Below are 25,976 nucleotides of genomic sequence, written 5' to 3'. Positions count from 1 at the left end.
CTGGTGGAGGCTGCCCCTGGTGGCTGGGGGGTGGGGGTGGTGGGAGACATGAGTTGGACATGGGTGGGGGCCTGCTGGCAGGTGCCCCACAGTGCTGGGGGGTGGGGGTGGTGGGGAACATGAGTTGGACATGGGTGGGGGCCTGCTGGCAGGTGCCCCACAGTGCTGGGGGGTGGGGGTGGTGGGAGACATGGGTGGGGGCCTGGTGGAGGGTGCCCCTGCACTGCTGGGGGGTGGGGGTGGTGGGAGTCATGGGTGGGGGCCTGGTGGAGGGTGCCCCTGCACTGCTGGGAGGTGGGGGTGGTGGGAGACATGAGTTGCACATGGGTGGGGGCCTGCTGGCAGGTGCCCCACAGTGCTGGGGGGTGGGGGGGTGGGAGACATGGGTGGGGGCCTGGTGGAGGGTGCCCCTACACTGCTGGGGGGTGGGGGTGGTGGGAGACATGGGTGGGGGCCTGGTGGAGGGTGCCCCTGCACTGCTGGGGGGTGGGGGTGGTGGGAGACATGGGTGGGGGCCTGATGGAGGCTGCCCCTGGTGGCTGGGGGTGGTGGGAGACATGAGTTGGACATGGGTGGGGGCCTGCTGGCAGGTGCCCCACAGTGCTGGGGGGTGGGGGTGCAGGGGTACATGAGTTGGACATGAGTGGGGGCCTGCTGGCAGGTGCCCCACAGTGCTGGGGGGTGGGGGTGGTGGGGAACATGAGTTGGACATGGGTGGGGGCCTGCTGGCAGGTGCCCCACAGTGCTGGGGGGTGGGGGAGGGTGGGGAACATGAGTTGGACATGGGTGCGGGCCTGCTGGCAGGTGCCCCACAGTGCTGGGGGGTGGGGGTGGTGGGAGACATGGGTGGGGGCCTGGTGGAGGGTGCCCCTGCACTGCTGGGGGGTGGGGGTGGTGGGAGACATGGGTGGGGGCCTGCTGGCAGGTGCCCCACAGTGCTGGGGGGGTGGGGGGGTGGGGAACATGAGTTGCACATGGGTGGGGGCCTGCTGGCAGGTGCCACACAGTGCTGGGGGGTGGGGGGTGGGAGACATGGGTGGGGGCCTGGTGGAGGGTGCCCCTGCACTGCTGGGGGGTGGGGGTGGTGGGAGACATGGGTGGGGGCCTGGTGGAGGCTGCCCCTGGTGGCTGGGGGGTGGGGGTGGTCGGAGACATTAGTTGGACATGGGTGGGGGCCTGCTGGCAGGTGCCCCACAGTGCTGGGGGGTGGGGGTGCAGGGGTACATGAGTTGGACATGAGTGGGGGCCTGCTGGCAGGTGCCCCACAGTGCTGGGGGGTGGGGGTGGTGGGGAACATGAGTTGGACATGGGTGGGGGCCTGCTGGCAGGTGCCCCACGGTGATGGGGGGTGGGGGTGGTGGGAGACATGGGTGGGGCCTGGTGGAGGGTGCCCCTGCACTGCTGGGGGGTGGGGGTGGTGGGAGACATGGGTGGGGGCCTGGTGGAGGCTGCCCCTGGTGGCTGGGTGGTGGGGGTGGTGGGAGACATGAGTTGGACATGGGTGGGGCCCTGCTGGCAGGTGCCCCACAGTGCTGGGGGGTGGGGGTGGTGGGGAATATGAGTTGCACATGGGTGGGGGCCTGCTGGCAGGTGGCCCACAGTGCTGGGGGTGGGGGTGGTGGGAGACATGGGTGGGGGCCTGGTGGAGGGTGCCCCTGCACTGCTGGGGGTGGGGGTGGTGGGAGACATGAGTTGCACATGGGTGGGGGCCTGCTGGCAGGTGCCCCACAGTGCTGGGGGGTGGGGGGGTGGGAGACATGGGTGGGGGCCTGGTGGAGGGTGCCCCTACACTGCTGGGGGGTGGGGGTGGTGGGAGACATGGGTGGGGGCCTGGTGGAGGGTGCCCCTGCACTGCTGGGGGGTGGGGGTGGTGGGAGACATGGGTGGGGGCCTGGTGGAGGCTGCCCCTGGTGGCTGCGGGTGGTGGGAGACATGAGTTGGACATGGGTGGGGGCCTGCTGGCAGGTGCCCCACAGTGCTGGGGGGTGGGGGTGCAGGGGTACATGAGTTGGACATGAGTGGGGGCCTGCTGGCAGGTGCCCCACAGTGCTGGGGGGTGGGGGTGGTGGGGAACATGAGTTGGACATGGGTGGGGGCCTGCTGGCAGGTGCCCCACAGTGCTGGGGGGTGGGGGTGGTGGGGAACATGAGTTGGACATGGGTGGGGGCCTGCTGGCAGGTGCCCCACAATGCTGGGGGGTGGGGGTGGTGGGAGACATGGGTGGGGGCCTGGTGGAGGGTGCCCCTGCACTGCTGGGGGGTGGGGGTGGTGGGAGACATGGGTGGGGGCCTGCTGGCAGGTGCCCCACAGTGCTGGGGGTGTGGGGGGGTGGGGAACATGAGTTGCACATGGGTGGGGGCCTGCTGGCAGGTGCCACACAGTGCTGGGGGGTGGGGGGTGGGAGACATGGGTGGGGGCCTGGTGGAGGGTGCCCCTGCCCTGCTGGGGGGTGGGGGTGGTGGGAGACATGGGTGGGGGCCTGGTGGAGGCTGCCCCTGGTGGCTGGGGGGTGGGGGTGGTCGGAGACATTAGTTGGACATGGGTGGGGGCCTGCTGGCAGGTGCCCCACAGTGCTGGGGGGTGGGGGTGCAGGGGTACATGAGTTGGACATGAGTGGGGGCCTGCTGGCAGGTGCCCCACAGTGCTGGGGGGTGGGGGTGGTGGGGAACATGAGTTGGACATGGGTGGGGGCCTGCTGGCAGGTGCCCCACGGTGATGGGGGGTGGGGGTGGTGGGAGACATGGGTGGGGGCCTGGTGGAGGGTGCCCCTGCACTGCTGGGGGGTGGGGGTGGTGGGAGACATGGGTGGGGGCCTGCTGGCAGGTGCCCCACAGTGCTGGGGGGTGGGGGGGTGGGAAACATGAGTTGCACATGGGTGGGGGCCTGCTGGCAGGTGCCCCACAGTGCTGGGGGGTGGGGGTGGTGGGAGACATGGGTGGGGGCCTGGTGGAGGTTGCCCCTGCACTGCTGGGGGGTGGGGGTGGTGGGAGACATGGGTGGGGGCCTGGTGGAGGGTGCCCCTGCACTGCTGGGAGGTGGGGGTGGTGGGAGACATGAGTTGCACATGGGTGGGGGCCTGCTGGCAGGTGCCCCACAGTGCTGGGGGGTGGGGGGGTGGGAGACATGGGTGGGGGCCTGGTGGAGGGTGCCCCTACACTGCTGGGGGGTGGGGGTGGTGGGAGACATGGGTGGGGGCCTGGTGGAGGGTGCCCCTGCACTGCTGGGGGGTGGGGGTGGTGGGAGACATGGGTGGGGGCCTGGTGGAGGCTGCCCCTGGTGGCTGGGGGTGGTGGGAGACATGAGTTGGACATGGGTGGGGGCCTGCTGGCAGGTGCCCCACAGTGCTGGGGGGTGGGGGTGCAGGGGTACATGAGTTGGACATGAGTGGGGGCCTGCTGGCAGGTGCCCCACAGTGCTGGGGGGTGGGGGTGGTGGGGAACATGAGTTGGACATGGGTGGGGGCCTGCTGGCAGGTGCCCCACAGTGCTGGGGGGTGGGGGAGGGTGGGGAACATGAGTTGGACATGGGTGCGGGCCTGCTGGCAGGTGCCCCACAGTGCTGGGGGGTGGGGGTGGTGGGAGACATGGGTGGGGGCCTGGTGGAGGGTGCCCCTGCACTGCTGGGGGGTGGGGGTGGTGGGAGACATGGGTGGGGGCCTGCTGGCAGGTGCCCCACAGTGCTGGGGGGGTGGGGGGGTGGGGAACATGAGTTGCACATGGGTGGGGGCCTGCTGGCAGGTGCCACACAGTGCTGGGGGGTGGGGGGTGGGAGACATGGGTGGGGGCCTGGTGGAGGGTGCCCCTGCACTGCTGGGGGGTGGGGGTGGTGGGAGACATGGGTGGGGGCCTGGTGGAGGCTGCCCCTGGTGGCTGGGGGGTGGGGGTGGTCGGAGACATTAGTTGGACATGGGTGGGGGCCTGCTGGCAGGTGCCCCACAGTGCTGGGGGGTGGGGGTGCAGGGGTACATGAGTTGGACATGAGTGGGGGCCTGCTGGCAGGTGCCCCACAGTGCTGGGGGGTGGGGGTGGTGGGGAACATGAGTTGGACATGGGTGGGGGCCTGCTGGCAGGTGCCCCACGGTGATGGGGGGTGGGGGTGGTGGGAGACATGGGTGGGGCCTGGTGGAGGGTGCCCCTGCACTGCTGGGGGGTGGGGGTGGTGGGAGACATGGGTGGGGGCCTGGTGGAGGCTGCCCCTGGTGGCTGGGTGGTGGGGGTGGTGGGAGACATGAGTTGGACATGGGTGGGGCCCTGCTGGCAGGTGCCCCACAGTGCTGGGGGGTGGGGGTGGTGGGGAATATGAGTTGCACATGGGTGGGGGCCTGCTGGCAGGTGGCCCACAGTGCTGGGGGTGGGGGTGGTGGGAGACATGGGTGGGGGCCTGGTGGAGGGTGCCCCTGCACTGCTGGGGGGTGGGGGTGGTGGGAGACATGAGTTGCACATGGGTGGGGGCCTGCTGGCAGGTGCCCCACAGTGCTGGGGGGTGGGGGGGTGGGAGACATGGGTGGGGGCCTGGTGGAGGGTGCCCCTACACTGCTGGGGGGTGGGGGTGGTGGGAGACATGGGTGGGGGCCTGGTGGAGGGTGCCCCTGCACTGCTGGGGGGTGGGGGTGGTGGGAGACATGGGTGGGGGCCTGGTGGAGGCTGCCCCTGGTGGCTGCGGGTGGTGGGAGACATGAGTTGGACATGGGTGGGGGCCTGCTGGCAGGTGCCCCACAGTGCTGGGGGGTGGGGGTGCAGGGGTACATGAGTTGGACATGAGTGGGGGCCTGCTGGCAGGTGCCCCACAGTGCTGGGGGGTGGGGGTGGTGGGGAACATGAGTTGGACATGGGTGGGGGCCTGCTGGCAGGTGCCCCACAGTGCTGGGGGGTGGGGGTGGTGGGGAACATGAGTTGGACATGGGTGGGGGCCTGCTGGCAGGTGCCCCACAATGCTGGGGGGTGGGGGTGGTGGGAGACATGGGTGGGGGCCTGGTGGAGGGTGCCCCTGCACTGCTGGGGGGTGGGGGTGGTGGGAGACATGGGTGGGGGCCTGCTGGCAGGTGCCCCACAGTGCTGGGGGTGTGGGGGGGTGGGGAACATGAGTTGCACATGGGTGGGGGCCTGCTGGCAGGTGCCACACAGTGCTGGGGGGTGGGGGGTGGGAGACATGGGTGGGGGCCTGGTGGAGGGTGCCCCTGCCCTGCTGGGGGGTGGGGGTGGTGGGAGACATGGGTGGGGGCCTGGTGGAGGCTGCCCCTGGTGGCTGCGGGTGGTGGGAGACATGAGTTGGACATGGGTGGGGGCCTGCTGGCAGGTGCCCCACAGTGCTGGGGGGTGGGGGTGCAGGGGTACATGAGTTGGACATGAGTGGGGGCCTGCTGGCAGGTGCCCCACAGTGCTGGGGGGTGGGGGTGGTGGGGAACATGAGTTGGACATGGGTGGGGGCCTGCTGGCAGGTGCCCCACAGTGCTGGGGGGTGGGGGTGGTGGGGAACATGAGTTGGACATGGGTGGGGGCCTGCTGGCAGGTGCCCCACGGTGATGGGGGGTGGGGGTGGTGGGAGACATGGGTGGGGGCCTGGTGGAGGGTGCCCCTGCACTGCTGGGGGGTGGGGGTGGTGGGAGACATGGGTGGGGGCCTGCTGGCAGGTGCCCCACAGTGCTGGGGGGTGGGGGGGGTGGGGAACATGAGTTGCACATGGGTGGGGGCCTGCTGGCAGGTGCCCCACAGTGCTGGGGGGTGGGGGGGTGGGAGACATGGGTGGTGGCCTGGTGGAGGGTGCCCCTGCACTGCTGGGGGTGGGGGTGGTGGGAGACATGGGTGGGGGCCTGGTGGAGGGTGCCCCTGCACTGCTGGGGGGTGGGGGTGGTGGGAGACATGGGTGGGGGCCTGGTGGAGGCTGCCCCTGGTGGATGGGGGGTGGGGGTGGTGGGAGACATGAGTTGGACATGGGTGGGGGCCTGCTGGCAGGTGCCCCACAGTGCTTGGGGGTGGGGGTGGTGGGGAACATGAGTTGGACATGGGTGGGGGCCTGCTGGCAGGTGCCCCACAGTGCTGGGGGGTGGGGGTGGTGGGAGACATGGGTGGGGGCCTGGTGGAGGGTGCCCCTGCACTGCTGGGGGGTGGGGGTGGTGGGAGTCATGGGTGGGGGCCTGGTGGAGGGTGCCCCTGCACTGCTGGGAGGTGGGGGTGGTGGGAGACATGAGTTGCACATGGGTGGGGGCCTGCTGGCAGGTGCCCCACAGTGCTGGGGGGTGGGGGGGTGGGAGACATGGGTGGGGGCCTGGTGGAGGGTGCCCCTACACTGCTGGGGGGTGGGGGTGGTGGGAGACATGGGTGGGGGCCTGGTGGAGGGTGCCCCTGCACTGCTGGGGGGTGGGGGTGGTGGGAGACATGGGTGGGGGCCTGATGGAGGCTGCCCCTGGTGGCTGGGGGTGGTGGGAGACATGAGTTGGACATGGGTGGGGGCCTGCTGGCAGGTGCCCCACAGTGCTGGGGGGTGGGGGTGCAGGGGTACATGAGTTGGACATGAGTGGGGGCCTGCTGGCAGGTGCCCCACAGTGCTGGGGGGTGGGGGTGGTGGGGAACATGAGTTGGACATGGGTGGGGGCCTGCTGGCAGGTGCCCCACAGTGCTGGGGGGTGGGGGAGGGTGGGGAACATGAGTTGGACATGGGTGCGGGCCTGCTGGCAGGTGCCCCACAGTGCTGGGGGGTGGGGGTGGTGGGAGACATGGGTGGGGGCCTGGTGGAGGGTGCCCCTGCACTGCTGGGGGGTGGGGGTGGTGGGAGACATGGGTGGGGGCCTGCTGGCAGGTGCCCCACAGTGCTGGGGGGGTGGGGAACATGAGTTGCACATGGGTGGGGGCCTGCTGGCAGGTGCCACACAGTGCTGGGGGGTGGGGGGTGGGAGACATGGGTGGGGGCCTGGTGGAGGGTGCCCCTGCACTGCTGGGGGGTGGGGGTGGTGGGAGACATGGGTGGGGGCCTGGTGGAGGCTGCCCCTGGTGGCTGGGGGGTGGGGGTGGTCGGAGACATTAGTTGGACATGGGTGGGGGCCTGCTGGCAGGTGCCCCACAGTGCTGGGGGGTGGGGGTGCAGGGGTACATGAGTTGGACATGAGTGGGGGCCTGCTGGCAGGTGCCCCACAGTGCTGGGGGGTGGGGGTGGTGGGGAACATGAGTTGGACATGGGTGGGGGCCTGCTGGCAGGTGCCCCACGGTGATGGGGGGTGGGGGTGGTGGGAGACATGGGTGGGGCCTGGTGGAGGGTGCCCCTGCACTGCTGGGGGGTGGGGGTGGTGGGAGACATGGGTGGGGGCCTGGTGGAGGCTGCCCCTGGTGGCTGGGTGGTGGGGGTGGTGGGAGACATGAGTTGGACATGGGTGGGGCCCTGCTGGCAGGTGCCCCACAGTGCTGGGGGGTGGGGGTGGTGGGGAATATGAGTTGCACATGGGTGGGGGCCTGCTGGCAGGTGGCCCACAGTGCTGGGGGTGGGGGTGGTGGGAGACATGGGTGGGGGCCTGGTGGAGGGTGCCCCTGCACTGCTGGGGGGTGGGGGTGGTGGGAGACATGAGTTGCACATGGGTGGGGGCCTGCTGGCAGGTGCCCCACAGTGCTGGGGGGTGGGGGGGTGGGAGACATGGGTGGGGGCCTGGTGGAGGGTGCCCCTACACTGCTGGGGGGTGGGGGTGGTGGGAGACATGGGTGGGGGCCTGGTGGAGGGTGCCCCTGCACTGCTGGGGGGTGGGGGTGGTGGGAGACATGGGTGGGGGCCTGGTGGAGGCTGCCCCTGGTGGCTGCGGGTGGTGGGAGACATGAGTTGGACATGGGTGGGGGCCTGCTGGCAGGTGCCCCACAGTGCTGGGGGGTGGGGGTGCAGGGGTACATGAGTTGGACATGAGTGGGGGCCTGCTGGCAGGTGCCCCACAGTGCTGGGGGGTGGGGGTGGTGGGGAACATGAGTTGGACATGGGTGGGGGCCTGCTGGCAGGTGCCCCACAGTGCTGGGGGGTGGGGGTGGTGGGGAACATGAGTTGGACATGGGTGGGGGCCTGCTGGCAGGTGCCCCACAATGCTGGGGGGTGGGGGTGGTGGGAGACATGGGTGGGGGCCTGGTGGAGGGTGCCCCTGCACTGCTGGGGGGTGGGGGTGGTGGGAGACATGGGTGGGGGCCTGCTGGCAGGTGCCCCACAGTGCTGGGGGTGTGGGGGGGTGGGGAACATGAGTTGCACATGGGTGGGGGCCTGCTGGCAGGTGCCACACAGTGCTGGGGGGTGGGGGGTGGGAGACATGGGTGGGGGCCTGGTGGAGGGTGCCCCTGCCCTGCTGGGGGGTGGGGGTGGTGGGAGACATGGGTGGGGGCCTGGTGGAGGCTGCCCCTGGTGGCTGGGGGGTGGGGGTGGTCGGAGACATTAGTTGGACATGGGTGGGGGCCTGCTGGCAGGTGCCCCACAGTGCTGGGGGGTGGGGGTGCAGGGGTACATGAGTTGGACATGAGTGGGGGCCTGCTGGCAGGTGCCCCACAGTGCTGGGGGGTGGGGGTGGTGGGGAACATGAGTTGGACATGGGTGGGGGCCTGCTGGCAGGTGCCCCACGGTGATGGGGGGTGGGGGTGGTGGGAGACATGGGTGGGGGCCTGGTGGAGGGTGCCCCTGCACTGCTGGGGGGTGGGGGTGGTGGGAGACATGGGTGGGGGCCTGCTGGCAGGTGCCCCACAGTGCTGGGGGGTGGGGGGGGGTGGGAAACATGAGTTGCACATGGGTGGGGGCCTGCTGGCAGGTGCCCCACAGTGCTGGGGGGTGGGGGTGGTGGGAGACATGGGTGGGGGCCTGGTGGAGGTTGCCCCTGCACTGCTGGGGGGTGGGGGTGGTGGGAGACATGGGTGGGGGCCTGGTGGAGGGTGCCCCTGCACTGCTGGGAGGTGGGGGTGGTGGGAGACATGAGTTGCACATGGGTGGGGGCCTGCTGGCAGGTGCCCCACAGTGCTGGGGGGTGGGGGGGTGGGAGACATGGGTGGGGGCCTGGTGGAGGGTGCCCCTACACTGCTGGGGGGTGGGGGTGGTGGGAGACATGGGTGGGGGCCTGGTGGAGGGTGCCCCTGCACTGCTGGGGGGTGGGGGTGGTGGGAGACATGGGTGGGGGCCTGGTGGAGGCTGCCCCTGGTGGCTGGGGGTGGTGGGAGACATGAGTTGGACATGGGTGGGGGCCTGCTGGCAGGTGCCCCACAGTGCTGGGGGGTGGGGGTGCAGGGGTACATGAGTTGGACATGAGTGGGGGCCTGCTGGCAGGTGCCCCACAGTGCTGGGGGGTGGGGGTGGTGGGGAACATGAGTTGGACATGGGTGGGGGCCTGCTGGCAGGTGCCCCACAGTGCTGGGGGGTGGGGGAGGGTGGGGAACATGAGTTGGACATGGGTGCGGGCCTGCTGGCAGGTGTCCCACAGTGCTGGGGGGTGGGGGTGGTGGGAGACATGGGTGGGGGCCTGGTGGAGGGTGCCCCTGCACTGCTGGGGGGTGGGGGTGGTGGGAGACATGGGTGGGGGCCTGCTGGCAGGTGCCCCACAGTGCTGGGGGGGTGGGGGGGTGGGGAACATGAGTTGCACATGGGTGGGGGCCTGCTGGCAGGTGCCACACAGTGCTGGGGGGTGGGGGGTGGGAGACATGGGTGGGGGCCTGGTGGAGGGTGCCCCTGCACTGCTGGGGGGTGGGGGTGGTGGGAGACATGGGTGGGGGCCTGGTGGAGGCTGCCCCTGGTGGCTGGGGGGTGGGGGTGGTCGGAGACATTAGTTGGACATGGGTGGGGGCCTGCTGGCAGGTGCCCCACAGTGCTGGGGGGTGGGGGTGCAGGGGTACATGAGTTGGACATGAGTGGGGGCCTGCTGGCAGGTGCCCCACAGTGCTGGGGGGTGGGGGTGGTGGGGAACATGAGTTGGACATGGGTGGGGGCCTGCTGGCAGGTGCCCCACGGTGATGGGGGGTGGGGGTGGTGGGAGACATGGGTGGGGCCTGGTGGAGGGTGCCCCTGCACTGCTGGGGGGTGGGGGTGGTGGGAGACATGGGTGGGGGCCTGGTGGAGGCTGCCCCTGGTGGCTGGGTGGTGGGGGTGGTGGGAGACATGAGTTGGACATGGGTGGGGCCCTGCTGGCAGGTGCCCCACAGTGCTGGGGGGTGGGGGTGGTGGGGAATATGAGTTGCACATGGGTGGGGGCCTGCTGGCAGGTGGCCCACAGTGCTGGGGGTGGGGGTGGTGGGAGACATGGGTGGGGGCCTGGTGGAGGGTGCCCCTGCACTGCTGGGGGGTGGGGGTGGTGGGAGACATGAGTTGCACATGGGTGGGGGCCTGCTGGCAGGTGCCCCACAGTGCTGGGGGGTGGGGGGGTGGGAGACATGGGTGGGGGCCTGGTGGAGGGTGCCCCTACACTGCTGGGGGGTGGGGGTGGTGGGAGACATGGGTGGGGGCCTGGTGGAGGGTGCCCCTGCACTGCTGGGGGGTGGGGGTGGTGGGAGACATGGGTGGGGGCCTGGTGGAGGCTGCCCCTGGTGGCTGCGGGTGGTGGGAGACATGAGTTGGACATGGGTGGGGGCCTGCTGGCAGGTGCCCCACAGTGCTGGGGGGTGGGGGTGCAGGGGTACATGAGTTGGACATGAGTGGGGGCCTGCTGGCAGGTGCCCCACAGTGCTGGGGGGTGGGGGTGGTGGGGAACATGAGTTGGACATGGGTGGGGGCCTGCTGGCAGGTGCCCCACAGTGCTGGGGGGTGGGGGTGGTGGGGAACATGAGTTGGACATGGGTGGGGGCCTGCTGGCAGGTGCCCCACAATGCTGGGGGGTGGGGGTGGTGGGAGACATGGGTGGGGGCCTGGTGGAGGGTGCCCCTGCACTGCTGGGGGGTGGGGGTGGTGGGAGACATGGGTGGGGGCCTGCTGGCAGGTGCCCCACAGTGCTGGGGGTGTGGGGGGGTGGGGAACATGAGTTGCACATGGGTGGGGGCCTGCTGGCAGGTGCCACACAGTGCTGGGGGGTGGGGGGTGGGAGACATGGGTGGGGGCCTGGTGGAGGGTGCCCCTGCCCTGCTGGGGGGTGGGGGTGGTGGGAGACATGGGTGGGGGCCTGGTGGAGGCTGCCCCTGGTGGCTGGGGGGTGGGGGTGGTCGGAGACATTAGTTGGACATGGGTGGGGGCCTGCTGGCAGGTGCCCCACAGTGCTGGGGGGTGGGGGTGCAGGGGTACATGAGTTGGACATGAGTGGGGGCCTGCTGGCAGGTGCCCCACAGTGCTGGGGGGTGGGGGTGGTGGGGAACATGAGTTGGACATGGGTGGGGGCCTGCTGGCAGGTGCCCCACGGTGATGGGGGGTGGGGGTGGTGGGAGACATGGGTGGGGGCCTGGTGGAGGGTGCCCCTGCACTGCTGGGGGGTGGGGGTGGTGGGAGACATGGGTGGGGGCCTGCTGGCAGGTGCCCCACAGTGCTGGGGGGTGGGGGGGGTGGGGAACATGAGTTGCACATGGGTGGGGGCCTGCTGGCAGGTGCCCCACAGTGCTGGGGGGTGGGGGTGGTGGGAGACATGGGTGGGGGCCTGGTGGAGGTTGCCCCTGCACTGCTGGGGGGTGGGGGTGGTGGGAGACATGGGTGGGGGCCTGGTGGAGGCTGCCCCTGGTGGCTGGGTGGTGGGGTGGTGGGAGACATGAGTTGGACATGGGTGGGGGCCTGCTGGCAGGTGCCCCACAGTGCTGGGGGGTGGGGGTGGTGGGGAACATGAGTTGCACATGGGTGGGGGCCTGCTGGCAGGTGCCCCACAGTGCTGGGGGGTGGGGGCGGTGGGAGACATGGGTGGGGGCCTGGTGGAGGGTGCCCCTCCACTGCTGGGGGGTGGAGGTGGTGGGAGACATGGGTGGGGGCCTGCTGGAGGGTGCCCCTGCACTGCTGGGGGGGTGGTGGGAGACATGGGTGGGGGCCTGGTGGAGGGTGACCCGCACTGCTGGGGGGTGGTGGTGGTGGGAGACATGAGTTGGACATGGGTGGGGGCCTGCTGGCAGGTGCCCCACAGTGCTGGGGGGTGGGGGTGCAGGGGTACATTAGTTGGACATGAGTGGGGGGGGCCTGCTGGCAGGTGCCCCACAGTGCTGGGGGGTCGGGGTGGTGGGGAACATGAGTTGGACATGGGTGGGGGCCTGCTGGCAGGTGCCCCACAGTCCTGGGGGGTGGGGGTGGTGGGAGACATGGGTGGGGCCTGGTGGAGGCTGCCCCTGGTGGCTGGGGGGTGGGGGTGGTGGGAGACATGAGTTGGACATGGGTGGGGGCCTGCTGGCAGGTGCCCCACAGTGCTGGGGGGTGGGGGTGGGGGTGGTGGGGAACATGAGTTGGACATGGGTGGGGGCCTGCTGGCAGGTGCCCCACAGTGCTGGGGGGCAGGGGGGAACATGAGTTGCACATGAGTGGGGGCCTGCTGGCAGGTGCCCCACAGTGCTGGGGGGTGGGGGGGGTGATGACATGAGTTGGACATGGGTGGGGGCCTGCTGGCAGGTGCCCCACAGTGCTGGGGGTTGGGGGGGTGGGGAACATGGTTTGCACATGGGTGAGGGCCTGCTGGCAGGTGCCCCACAGTGCTGGGGTTGGGGGGGTGGGAGACATGGGTGGGGGCCTGGTGGAGGGTGCCCGTGCACTGCTGAGGGGCGGGGGTGGTGGGAGACATGGGTGGGGGCCTGGTGGAGGCTGCCCCTGGTGGCTGGGTGGTGGGGGTGGTGGGAGACATGAGTTGGACATGGGTGGGGGCCTGCTGGCAGGTGCCCCACAGTGCTGGGGGGTGGGGGTGGGGAACATGAGTTGGACATGGGTGGGGGCCTGCTGGCAGTTGCCCCACAGTGCTGGGGGGTGGGGGTGGTGGGAGACATGGGTGGGGGCCTGGTGGAGGGTGCCCCTGCACTGCTGGGGGGTGGGGGTGGTGGGAGACATGGGTGGGGGCCTGGTGGAGGCTGCCCCTGGTGGCTGGGTGGTGGGGGTGGTGGGAGACATGAGTTGGACATGGTTGGGGGCCTGCTGGCAGGTGCCCCACAGTGCTGGGGGGTGGGAGGGGGGGTGGGGAACGTGAGTTGGACATGGGTGGGGGCCTGCTGGCAGGTGCCCCACAGTGCCGGGGGGTGGGGGTTGTGGGAGACATGGGTGGGGGCCTGGTGGAGGCTGCCCCTGGTGGCTGGGGGGTGGGGGTGGTGGGAGACATGAGTTGGACATGGGTGGGGGCCTGCTGGCAGGTGCCCCACAGTGCTGGGGGGTGGGGGTGCAGGGGTACATGAGTTGGACATGAGTGGGGGCCTGCTGGCAGGTGCCCCACAGTGCTGGGGGGTGGGGGTGGTGGGGAACATGAGTTGGACATGGGTGGGGGCCTGCTGGCAGGTGCCCCACAGTGCTGGGGGGTGGGGGTGGTGGGAGACATGGGTGGGGGCCTGGTGGAGGCTGCCCCTGGTGGCTGGGGGGTGGGGGTGGTGGGAGACATGAGTTGGACATGGGTGGGGGCCTGCTGGCAGGTACCCCACAGTGCTGGGGGGTGGGGGTGGTGGGGAACATGAGTTGGACATGGGTGGGGGCCTGCTGGCAGGTGCCCCACAGTGCTGGGGGGTGGGGGTGCAGGGGTACATGAGTTGGACATGAGTGGGGGCCTGCTGGCAGGTGCCCCACAGTGCTAGGGGGTGAGGGGGGTGGGGAACATGAGTTGGACATGGGTGGGGGCCTGCTGGCAGGTGCCCCACAGTGCTGGGGGGTGAGGGTGATGGGAGACATGGGTGGGGTCCTGGTGGAGGCTGCCCCTGGTGGCTGGGGTTGGGGGTGGTGGGAGACATGGGTGGGGGCCAGGTGGAGGGTGCCCCTGCACTGCTGGGGGGTGGGGGTGCTGGGAGACATGGGTGGGGGGCTGGTGGAGGCTGCCCCTGGTGGCTGGGGGTGGTGGGAGACATGGGTGGGGGCCTGTTGGAGGGTGCCCCTGCACTGCTGGGGGGTGGTGGGAGACATGGGTGGGGGCCTGGTGGTGGGTGCCCCTGGTGGCTGGGGGTGCAGGGGGACATGAGTTGGTGGGCAGTAGTGCAAGTTGACATGTGGGTTGGCTGGGGGGCATGGCCATGGTGGATGGGGTGCCTGCAGGACATGTGCAGCCTAGGCCCCTGTGGTGTGAGCCACCTGCAGGGGCCTTGGAGGGTGTAGAGGGAACACCTGGGAGGAACCACACGTGCAATTCACATGTGGTGCTCCCCGCGCACCCCTGTAATACACTGACCCTGATGGAATCACGTGTGGAACTTCCCACGCACACCTGAAATACGCGTACCCTGCTCGCACGGGGCCAATCGCGTGTGGAACTTCCCGCGCACCCCTGAAATACACGTACCCTGATGGAATCGCGTGTGGAACTTCCCGTGCACCCCTGGAATACACGTACCCTGCTGATGTCGCGTGTGGCACTTCCCGCGCACCCCTGAGATACGCGTACCCTGCTCGCACGGGCCCAATCGCGTGTGGAAATTCCTGCACACCCCTGAAATACACGTACCCTGCTGAAATCGCGTGTGAAACTTGCCCCGCACCCCGAAATACACGTACCCTGCTGAAATCGCGTGTGGCACTTCCCGCGCACCCTTGAGATACGCGTACCCTGCTCGCACGGGCCCAATCGCGTGTGGAAATTCCTGCGCACCCCTGAAATGCACGTACCCTGCTGAAATCGCATGTGAAATTTCCCCCGCACCCTGAAATACACATACCCTGCGGAAATCGCGTGTGGAACTTTACACGCACCCCTGAAATACACGTACCCTACGGAAATCGCGTGTGGAACTTCCCGCGCACCCCTGAAATACGCATACCCTGCTCGCACCGGGCCAATCGCGTGAGGTACTTCCCGCGCACCCCAGTGATACACGTAGCCCGCTTGCCGTGCTGGTACAGGGTTAGCGCAGCCCTTTGCGCTGGATTGGGTATATTGATGGCTTTTCCCTGCGCGAGAGGCGTTCTTGGGGGCGTAACTGGCGCTGCTGCAGGGTCGCTGCACCACTGTGTGCCACGGCTGGTTTTGGTGGCTGGAATCCATGAATACGCTGTGCGCGGAAATGGATTTTAGCGCACGCGGCTGGCGCAGGGATTCGCACGCGCACACTGCGCCAGCCGCGTGCGCCACTTGTGCGCTGAATTCTATGAATTACCCCCTAAGTGTATAGCTTACAGAAATCCCTGAGTTGCCCATTATATTGAGTTTAGGGTGTAAGGGTCAGTTTAGGGGTTTTGGAAACAGGATGGAGGACGCTTTTTTGATTTAACATCCTGACACAGGCAGTCAAGTTTGTTGAGGCTGGGAAACTCCTGTTGAGATTAGGGATAGATAGGATTTCTCCAAACCCCTATTTTTTTTTTTATTCTCTTTATTGAATTTTTCAACAACTTTAACAATCCCCATAACTGCCCCCTCCCTCCCTACCCCCCTCCCCCCGGTGCTGTTACAAAGTCTCTGTAGCTCCCTGTCACCACAAAGTGTCTAGTCGGGTTTATTCCAGATCCAAAAGTCTTAAACGTAGCGGGCGCCACCCGATCCTGAAATCATCTCGAAAGGAAAGGACCTCACCCCACTCGCCCGCAAAGTTTTGTATTGTATTGTTCATTGCATAGGAGGCCCATCCCATCGCTACTATCTCCCAGACTTTACGCAACCAGTCTTGAAACATTGGTATGTTCGAGCTCTTCCATCTCTGGGCTATGACTGTCATTGCTGCCAGAGTGAGCATCACCCTCGCTCTTTCCCTGCCCCTCGAACCCGCCGGCCCTTCTGCTGGCCTCAAGCCTAATAGTGACCATTCCGGGGGTATGCCTCCCTCTGCCCCAAACACTTGTTCCATCGCCTGCTTGATGTCTCCCCAGAACTGGACTAATTTTGGGCATCGCCATCAAATATGTTCCGCAGTGCCCTCCTGGCCACATCCCCTCCAGCAAGTTCCCGACGTATCCGGGTAGATCCTGCGCAGCCGAGCTGGAGTATAGTGCCACCCATATAATATCTTATACCAGGCCTCCCGGGTTTGCGAGGCTCTCGCTAGTTTAGGGATCTTCATCCATAGATTTTCCCACGCCGTCTTCTCTATTTCCCTGCCCAGAATTTTTTTCCACCTTCCCATATATGCCCATTGCGGCCTCGGGGTAGCCTCATCGAAGCTGCGAGATAAGGCCTTTCGAGCCGTCGTTGGTCATCATGAATTTCTCAAAAAGGGTCGGTGATCTAGTAGCCCCCTCCTTATTTATGGGGTATAGAAGCCAGTGTCGCAGCTGTGAGTATCTCAGCCTTTCACCTTCCCCCAGTGCAAAATCCCTTTTACAATCTACAAAAGAACTGATCTCCCCTCCTATAAACATGTCCCGCATCCAACGGCATCCTCCCTCCCGCCAGTTCCGGAATGCCCCTCTTTCGAACCCCGGGGTAAAGTCTTTATTATTGAAGATGGGGGTGAATGGGGACAGGTAGGTTGTAATTTCCTTACGTTAGACCAGTCTGTCCCAATTGTCTGCAACTAGTTTGGTGATCGAGCTCAGGTACATATGGCCTGGACGATGCTGTCTGGGTACCCACAGAACCTCCCCCAGTTCGTGTCGCGTGACCGCTCTGTCCATCTGAACCCAGTGTTTTCCTTCCCCCTCCCGCAGCCATTCCCTAATCACCCTTAGTTGGGCCGCTTCGTAATATTGACGGAAGTTGGGAAGAGCTAGTCCCCCCTTTTCTCTGGGCCGTAAATTGCATCCTACTCACCCTTGCCCTTTTTCCCTCCCATATAAACTCGTTTGTTACCACCTGGAGCTCCTTAAAGAAGCTGGACGGGACTGCTTGAGGGATAGCTTGGAAGAGGTAGAGCAGCCTCGACAGGGTAACCATTTTAAGTGCCTCTAGCCTCCCCAACCAGGAGATCCGCAAGTTCTGCCATTTAAGGAGGTCTTTTTTAATTCTTTGCAGGAGTGGGGGGTAGTTTGCTGCATACCATCCTCGTAGAGCCGGAGTGATTCTCACCCCCAGGTACGTAATTCCCCCTGATCGCCAGGCAAAGGGCGTCGTCCCCTTTAACTCCTCCCTCTCTTCCCTTGCCAGTGTCAGGTCCATCAATTTGGACTTGTGCATGTTAATGCGTAATCTGGATGCTTCCCAAAGTCTTCTAGTAGTAGCCTGCATTGCCTACTCGACTCTATGGGATTGCTCAGGGCAAGCAACATGTCGTCCGCGAAGGCCGCCACCTTGTGCTATCTGCCCCCAAACGGTATTCCCTGTATTCCTTCAGATTCCCGAATTGCCTGCAGGAGGGGCTCCAAGTAGACCGCATATAGCAGGGGCGATAGGGGACATCCCTGTTTTGTACCTCTTTGGAGTTGGAATGATCTAGTTAAAGCCCCATTAACCACCACCCTCGCTCGCGGGCCCTCATAGTTCGCCTTGACCATCTGTAAATAAGCACCTCCTAACCCCTTTTTTTCCATGGTTTTGAAAAGGAAGGACCACTCCACCAGGTCCAACGCTTTTTCAGCGTCTAAGGACAGAAGTACTGCCGGTGTCCGAGTCTTTTCTGCCTTTCCCACCAGATGGGCCAACCTTCTAATATTATCCGCTGTCTGCCTCCCCTTCACGAATCCCACCTGATCCTGATGGATCAGATCCGGGAGAAGCCTCTCGAGCCTATTCGCTAGGATCTTAGTGTAGATTTCTGCGTCTACGTTAATAAGCGCTATTGGCCTATAGGAGGATCTTTCGAGGGGGTCCTTGCCCTCCTTCAGAATCAGAGAAATCTTGGCTTCTTTCATGGACGGGGTGATTTGCCCACTACCTAAAAAAGAGTTGAAAAGGTAGGTCAACTGTGGAACCAGCACTCCCGCAAAGGTCTTATAAAAGGACGTAGTGTACCCATCAGGGCCAGGGGCCTTACCTGCGGGCAGCTTCCGAATAACCCCCCTCACTCCTTCTCCGTTATCTTTTGTTGTAAACCAGTCTGGGCGTCCCCCTCAATTTTACGCAGGTTAACCCTTTCCAGGAATTTCTCTTGGGCTTGGCCGCAGGGGTGCTGTGAAGCATACAAGGTCTCGTAAAATTCGGCCATGGCCTCTTGGATATCTTCTATTCGAGTAACCCTTTCCCCCCATCTGAGCCGTGATTGTGTTTCTAGAGGCAGCTCCCCGAAGGAGGCGAGCCAGCAGGGCATCCGCCTTATTCCCTTTTGCATAACATTTTTGCCTCACGAAAAGCAAGGCCCCCTCTGCTTTTTTGGTCCGAAGGATCCCCAATTGTCCTACTGCCCTCCTGTAGTCCTTCTGGTTAGTCCTGCTGGGGTTCGCCGCTACCCTGCCTCTCGCTTCCTCAACTTCCGCTTCTAGCCGGGACTCCAAGGCCTGTAGCTGTTTCTGTCTCTGTGCCTTAACTGCTATAATTTCTCCCCTCAATGTGGCCTTAAACGCGCCCCATCTTATATCCTCACCCGTGTCCCCTCTCTTGTTGTTATCAAAGAACTCTCTCATCTTGCCCTCTATCTCCTCCCTTACCACGGGGTCCCTCAGCAGGTGTTCCGGGTATTTCCAACCCCACAGCTCCCTCCTCCTCTTTCCCAGTTCCAGCTGCATCAACAATATTTTATGATCTGCTATTCCCATGGGCCCAACCTCTATCTCTTTGACCTTACCCACCAGATTGGCCGAGATCCAGATGTAGTCAATGCTGGACTGGGTCCCATGAACTTCGGAAAGGAATGTGTAGCCCTCCTGGTCCCCTTTCAATTCCCTCCAGACATCCCTCAACCCTACTCTCTCTACTTTGTCCCGGAGTTCCGCTGAGGCTACCGCCCCTCCCCCACAGCTTTTAGTCCCTCCTGACCTGTCTTTAACCTTGTTCTATGCTATATTCAGGTCCCCCATTATGATTATCTGGCCTCTTGCCCAGTCACCTATTTTCCCCATGAGATCGCAGAGGAAGGAGTCCTGCCCTGTGTTGGGCGCATAAATCACCCCTATTGTATACATCTCTTTCCGCAATTGTGCCTTTTACCACAACAAACCTACCCTCCTTGTCCTTTAGGGTGTCTTCCAAGCGGAAGTTCACTGTGCCCCTGATGGCCAGCGCCCCTCCCCCCCCGATTTCGTGGGACCAGACGCCTGAAACACCTGATCAAACCCTCTCAACCTTAAGCGACTCTGGTCCTTGTGAAGCAGATGTGTCTCTTGTAGTCCCAGAAAGTCCAGTTTTCCCCGCTTCGTAAATTGCTCCAGCTTTTTTTCTTTTCAGCGGGGTATTGAGGCCCCTAACATTATTTGTTACCCACTTGAATTGTGATTAGACACTTGTCCCCGCCGTTCAAGACCATTCCCGCAGTTCCCCACCCCCACTCATTTGCCCCATGTCTGTTACCCGGGTGCGTGGATCACTACTAGTTCGCCCTCGTGCAGCACCTGAGGATCCCTCCCCCCCTCTCTCCCTTTCCCCGCCCCATCCAAACCCCTAATGACCTTAAAACTTGGTCCACCTGCCTCCCTCCCCCCCCGCCTAGGCTTCCTCGCTCTTGGTGATCCCATGATGTTTGCTCTTAGCACCCTCTCTCCTCCTTGTAATCAAAACAGCCTTTGTGTCCACCACCCCCTGAGATTATTCAAATACCCGATTAGTTCTCCTCTGGTCCAGATCACTCCACCACCGCTGGCTCCACATCAGCTCCCTTCCCTGGGGGCCTCTGCCGCACGGGCCTCCTCCTTTTCCCCTCACCGACCAGTGACCATTCCCATGGCCTGGTTCGGACACCACTTCCCGCCCCCGAGGAGCCGCTCGGGCCCGCCACCCTCGATTCCCCGAACAGCTCTTGATCCAGTTCAAGTTGAAGTAGGTCCGCTCCTTCCTGCATCGAGGTTATCCGCTTCTGAGAACCAGCCCACTCGAAGACAAGTCCAAAAGGGAAGGTCCACTTATATCTAATCCCCTTTTCTTTAAGCTTCAGGGTGAGGGGGCTCCATTGTCGCCTCTTGAGCAGGGTACAGCTGGCGAGATCCTGGTACAGTTCAATACGTTGGTCGTTAAAGGATATCGGCTCTTTTTGTCTAGCGGCCTTAAGTACTGCCTCTTTTTGAGCATATCTTGTGAACGCCGCTAACACGTCCCGCAGCCTAGACTTCGTGTTCCTATTGAGGAAGCCCACTCTGTGAACCCTGTCCAACTCGATCCGATCAGGTGAAGGCTCGCCCAGTAGCTCCGCAAAAATTCCTTGAACCGTTTCCTTCAGGTCCCTATCTTGCACCGCCTCCGGCAGGAGCTTCAACCTGATGTTGATCCGCCGAGACCTGTTTTCCATGTCTTCCATTCTTATTTCCAAGTTCTGCGTTGCCGTGTCGAGCCTCTCGATAGCTTCACTGTTCTCTGTGGCCTCTCTGCGTATCTCCTGCAGGCCTTTTTTGAGTATGTCCGTTCTCTCCCCCAGTTGACCCACTTCCTGCTTGATTTCGGCCAGCGCCCGGTTGATGTCGGACCTCATTAATTGAAATTGCTCTTGAAAGGTTTTCCCCAAGGATGCTTGGAATTAAAGCAGCTCCCCGTCCAGATCCTGGCATGAGATCTGTGCGGACGCTTCCAGGGTCTCGGCGTGCTCCTGCTCCATACTTCCCCCCTGTGTGGCCCTGCGTTCCTCGGCTGCGTCCTTGCTTGCCCAGAGGGCCATGATGGGGCCTGAGGCGTCCGCCTGAGACTGACTGCTCTTATTGGCCTTGCTCTTGTTTTTAGCCGCCATAATTTTGGCTTGATGGCCGGAAGGTCCCCACTGATCCTGTCCGTGCCTCCCCAGGGAGTTACTCCTGACCGGGCCTGGGTTCCTTGCCTCGCTGTTCCTGGCCAGGCCTGAATCCCCAGCCTTGCAGTGCTTAATGTTGCCTTGGGGCCTGTTGGGGTTGCGTGTAGTAGGACAGTACCTCCGTGAGACCGCGCGGGGTGCCCACGCCAGCCCAGCAGCCCAGCATAAATGTCACCCGGGCCCCGCTCCCCTCGCCGCTCAACGCACTGTTCTGGTAGTATCCACTCGCCGCCTGGGGCCGTACTCTGCTTCACGGGCCGGCGTTCCGGCCCGGAGCTCGCCGCCACTCCAGAGGACTTGCGGACCTCCGATCCGAGTCTCCGCCGCCGGGCCGATAGCAACTCCGCCGGTGTGTCCCGAAGGTGCCTCCTTTCCCGGGATCTCCTCCTCCTCCCCGGCTCAGCCAGCCGCGCCCGCCCGATGGTCGGTGGGAGAGCCCGCTGTGCGGCCAAGAGCACGTCTGCTCCCCCGAGGCTGCACCACTCTGTCCGTTCCCCGGCGAGAGGACAGGGACGGGGCTGCGATCTCGTCCCGCCTGCAGCGCCCCCTCTCCTGCCCAGCACAGTAGGCCTGATGCGTCTCCTTTCGCCCGCGGGCCTCCGATGCGCGCCGCAGTTGTTTCCCCTTCTCCTGCTGGGTGATGTAGCAGCCACGGGTGATCGAAAGTACAGGGGGCGCTGGTCGCTGTTTTCCTGAGTTCCTCAGCTCATAAGGGGTGGTGGAACTGCTTAAGTGATTTGGAGGTTCTGGAGCGCCGTTGACATACGTCTACCTGGTGTCGGCTGCCATCTTGGAATCCCAAACCCCTATTTTTATGATAAATAAAAGTCTGTAACCAACACTTAACATGCCACTGTGTTCAAGTCTTACTCTTGATCCCTTACAAAACATATTGAAAAATATCATGGACATCTACCTATGAAATAAATGGGGAAACACCAACTGCAAAGTTCATAAGCAAGGTTTACAAGTAATTGGCAAATGTGAAATTTGAATCATAAAATTCTCCCGCTGAAGAGCTATTAAAACAAAATTAGCGAAACATCTGTCGGGGCACTTCCAACAAGGAAACAAAGAAGGACTGATTTTAACAACAGGAGTGACAAAAGAATGTAAACAAGACGAGTGTCATAAAGGCTTCTAATAAGGAAACAAAGAAGGAGTGATATTAACAACAAAGGAGTGTGTAAGGGGTTGAGAGTAAGACTCGGACACAGTCACAGATTACGTTTTTGGTTACAAAATGTTACTGTCAAAAATGATATAAGAGTTGGGGAAATCCTTTCTGTCCCTAACCATAAGAGGGTTTCCCTGCCTCAACACAACTAAAGAGCGTCTATGTCAGGATGATAATAAATAAAGCGTCCTCTTTCCTGTGTCCAAAACCCTAAACTGACCCTTACATGCAAATCTAAATACAATGTGAAAATGGTGATTTCTCTGAGCTGTAGACATATAGCTTCCACTTGAAGTTTCAAACAAGGTTTTAAGGTGCAGAAAAGAAAAGAAATAAAGTTGGACTACGAAACGGGTGTTTTCCCTTCCCCTATGTTTTGCCTAGTTTTTCCACAGATTTTACATTACTCTTCTAAGTGAAGTCACAATCTTTTAAAGAGAATGACTCTTCTCCTTTCACTCCTTCAGTTTTTGCTCCACTGATGGGTTTCTTAGCATTCACAAAAAAGGGGGGAGCTCTGTTTTCCTTTTTGCCTTTGATTCACATTTAATGTTCTCTTTTCTCTCTGCATATTTTGATATGATTTCGTCACATTTCCAATTTTCTCATGCGGGAAGACGCTTCCCTTTTGCCTCCTCAAAAGTAATTAAAACCCAGTTCTCTTGAATCACAGCATAGTTCACAACAAAGTTCTCTTGAATCCGTAAAGAGGTATGAGTCTTTTCTCTTCTGTTACACACTTTCAAATATAGGGGTTTTGACCCCTGACATTTCTCAATCCTCCTTCCATTTCCTGGTGTAGTCTCCTGCCAGGCTACTGTTCCTTGTTTCTGAAAAAAGGGGTATAAGCCTTCCCTCTTTATCTTCTATCTTCTTACCCCTGGTTTACACGCTTGCCAGGGTATTGTCACTTTATTGGTTGGGAGTGAGTCTCAGAATCACTGTTTCCCTGGTTCATTAACCTGTCAGGGCTTCCCTGCTCTCTGTTCATTTTCTCTTTTATCCAGCTCACAACACTTATCCAATATTGGGTCAGCGACCCTTTCTCATTAACTCCACTGACTTTCTTTAGGCTCCTGATCTCAACAGTATTCGTACTTGCATTAGTGCCACTGCCTTTAGTTGGGCTCTTTTCATCAATAATGTTCATATTGATGATAATTGTGCCGCCTTAACTTAGGCTCTTTCTGTCAACAATGTTTGTATTGATAAGAACTGCAATCCATTTGCTTAGGTTCTGTAGCATAGTATGCGGTGCACAGCATTCACCCAGAAGTGCACTGGTTACCCACTCACTCTCTCTGGGCTTACTGGCTCTATGCAGCGTTCCTCGTGTTTCACTGGCGTCTGTGCTACCGGTCCATTGACTTGCAGTGTGTCTTGTGAGTTGTTTGCTTCCCGCTTTGCCTTCCTAAGTATTCAGCAGCTTTGGCTGCCCAGAGCAGAACAGCAGTGAACTTCTTGCGATCTGCCTCCTCTGCACAATGTGCCAACTGGCCTCTGTGCTGCGCTCTAAAGTCCGCTCGCCTTAAGCGTCCTTCACAGCATCTGTCAGGTGCCTCTCCAGTCTCTGTCTCTCTCGTTCTCCTGAATTCGGCTCACCTATGTCATTTTTAAATGTCTCGGTCTTTCTCTGCAGTTTCCAATGACTAGAGCACGGCGTTGGCATACCGTGTCTAGCCATCCTCATTACTCCATCCCTCTTCCTTGTCTCAGTACCAAAAAGGGGAGGGGGGAAATTAAGTTCTGGGCTAGAGAGACCTGGGAAGTCAGTATCTGTTTACAATATGCCATGTAGGAGTGTTGTACTGGCTCATTGTTGTCACTAAGAGTTATGACTGAAAGGCTGTCTTGACTCATGCTTTTTCTGTGTCCCCAGAGTGTGTCCTCTGCTACTTGGCCCTTGCACAGATAGCCACCCCAAGAATTAAGAGTGAGGCAGTTTCTGCCTTTCCCTGACCACGTAAGAGAGGATTCCTTCCTGAGAATCAGTGAAAGGAAACAAATAATGATTTTAAGACAATTCTGATCAATGAGAGATTAAGCAAAGGAACAAATAAGGCTATAACCAAAAGTTCCTTACCAAAGATAAGACAAAGACATTTGAATTCCAGAGTATACAAAGAAGCATAATACTTGAACAAAGATCACATGTTTTGTTTTGGACATTATATGGACTTCATGAAAGGCTAAACTGAAGAAGAAATTTAATTGAAATAAAAACAAGAGAAGAAATGTTTCTATTCTGATTTGGACCTTATATGAACTTTGTGGAAGACTAATAAGTTCATAGAAGATTTAATTTAAAGCGATTTCTTACATTCAATATTAATACAATTATATATGATTCAAAACATTGAATTATTTTTTGTGACTACACAGGAGCGCACACAATAATCATAATGCCCCCATCACTGCCTGCCCTCTCACCTCTCTGGAAAGGGTGGGGCTGGATTGCCTCCTTGTCACCCTCCGCTCAAGGCTCTGCAGGAACTTTCCTTCAAGGCGCTCCAGCATCCCTGACTCTAAAGCCTCAAAAGCCTCCAGTACGTCCGATTTCCTGAGAGAGGGATACTTAATTAGTGATGTGCCAGAGCATTTGAGTATACCAGAGGATGGATGTGGGCTAGCTATGGATAGCAGCCAATAAGGCAGGTAGAAAAAAAAGAATGGGGCAAGGAGAGAGCAGGTAGGAAGTGAATGACAGAGTAGCCCTGTTAAAAGTGTCATATCCTACCTTCGATCTTGTCCAAACAGCCTCTCAACCTCCACCCGTCCTGGGCTGCGATGCCTCATCTTCAACTTCATCTGACGACGCTCCATCTCAAAAGCCTCAGTATTGCTGATGCGCTTGGGTTTCGGGATGTCAGCAAGGATGCTGTAATCCTGCCGGCCTCTGATCTGCTGTGGGTCACTCATGGCTGCTGCCGTTCCCCAGCTAGACTCTGAGTCCAAGGAGCTGGCAGAGGACGTTAGTCGCTTGCTGAGGGCTAGGCTAGAGCCCACTGAATCTCTCCGCAGTGGAGAGTGTCTCTGGCCGGGTCCTCTTTCATCACCCTGAAGTGCCGGTGAGGAGGAGCGATCCGATTCAGATTTTCTGCGCTCTGGAGAGAAGTAGCCACTTTCCACTCGTGTCTTTGACCATTCTTCTCGAGCATTTCTCCCTGGAGAAGATTCTGGGAATAAAGAAGAAAGTAGCTTTCCAAATGTAGTGTGAGCATGAGAGGGGTTCAGATTTTGCTATAAGCGTTTAATTCTATTTTAATGCACTTCAATTTATTTATCATTTTCATCTTCAATGTTATTGTACATTTTAATTCTGAGCATTACATTTGCAATTTCGTTTTAGGTTTCAGTTTTTATTAGAATTGTCGTTTTTTGGTTATAAAAAAAGGAATAATCAGGATGAAGAAGATCCTACAAGTAAGCCAGTTGTGCCGTGCATGTATGTTTATTTTACATTGACACAGTCCTTTTTTAGTTCATTCAACAATTTATTTTACAGGTCTTTCGATAAGCACGAAAGTTTTTTGGCATCAAACGGACAAAAGTGATTGTGAACGGTGGTAACACGGATTAAGTGTCAACCTCTGATGTATTGAGGTTAAAACTCCACACTGAAGTACATTCCCTGTATAGATGTGATAGAGAAAGAACTATCAAGCAGGGAAAGTATACCTGAGGCTTGAAAATGGCCCCAGGGTTAGTTCACACAAGGTGTACACAACAGATATTTACACAACATACACAAGGGGGAAGATACAGTTGTGTCACGGGGATCGACACAGGTGTGTTTCGGCCAAAACATGGCTTGATTGAAGCCGGTCTATATGCTGGCCTTCGTCAGGAAAGGAACCATTGGTGGTGCTGTCCGTTGATTCTGTGGGTTTAAGAGAGGCAGTGAGGATCTTCAAAAAGGGGTGATTTAATTAATTTAGGATAGTATTAAATACTGGCCAAATTTGGCCATGGTGTTACATCTCATGGTGCAACTGAGA

General features: G+C 61.2%; 1 protein-coding gene across 4 annotated transcripts in view; it reads right to left on the bottom strand.

The window, feature by feature from the left end:
* Positions 1-25,976, bottom strand: part of TRIOBP (TRIO and F-actin binding protein) — a 996,124-nt gene that overhangs the window by 719,947 nt on the left and 250,201 nt on the right. For all 4 annotated transcript variants that reach the window (XM_069653056.1, XM_069653053.1, XM_069653054.1 and 1 more), the window contains 2 exons: positions 24,716-25,154; positions 24,409-24,538 (listed from right to left, as the gene is read on the bottom strand). In XM_069653056.1, the coding sequence (XP_069509157.1) occupies positions 24,409-24,538; positions 24,716-25,154 (569 nt within the window). The remainder of the gene's footprint in view (positions 1-24,408; positions 24,539-24,715; positions 25,155-25,976) is intronic.

Source organism: Ambystoma mexicanum, chromosome 3q (assembly GCF_040938575.1).
Source record: "Ambystoma mexicanum isolate Mex_15411 chromosome 3q, UKY_AmexF1_1, whole genome shotgun sequence".
Classification (NCBI taxonomy): Eukaryota; Metazoa; Chordata; class Amphibia; order Caudata; family Ambystomatidae; genus Ambystoma; species Ambystoma mexicanum.
The sequence above is the reverse complement of the archived record's forward strand: the minus strand, read 5'-3'. Positions and strand labels throughout refer to the sequence as shown.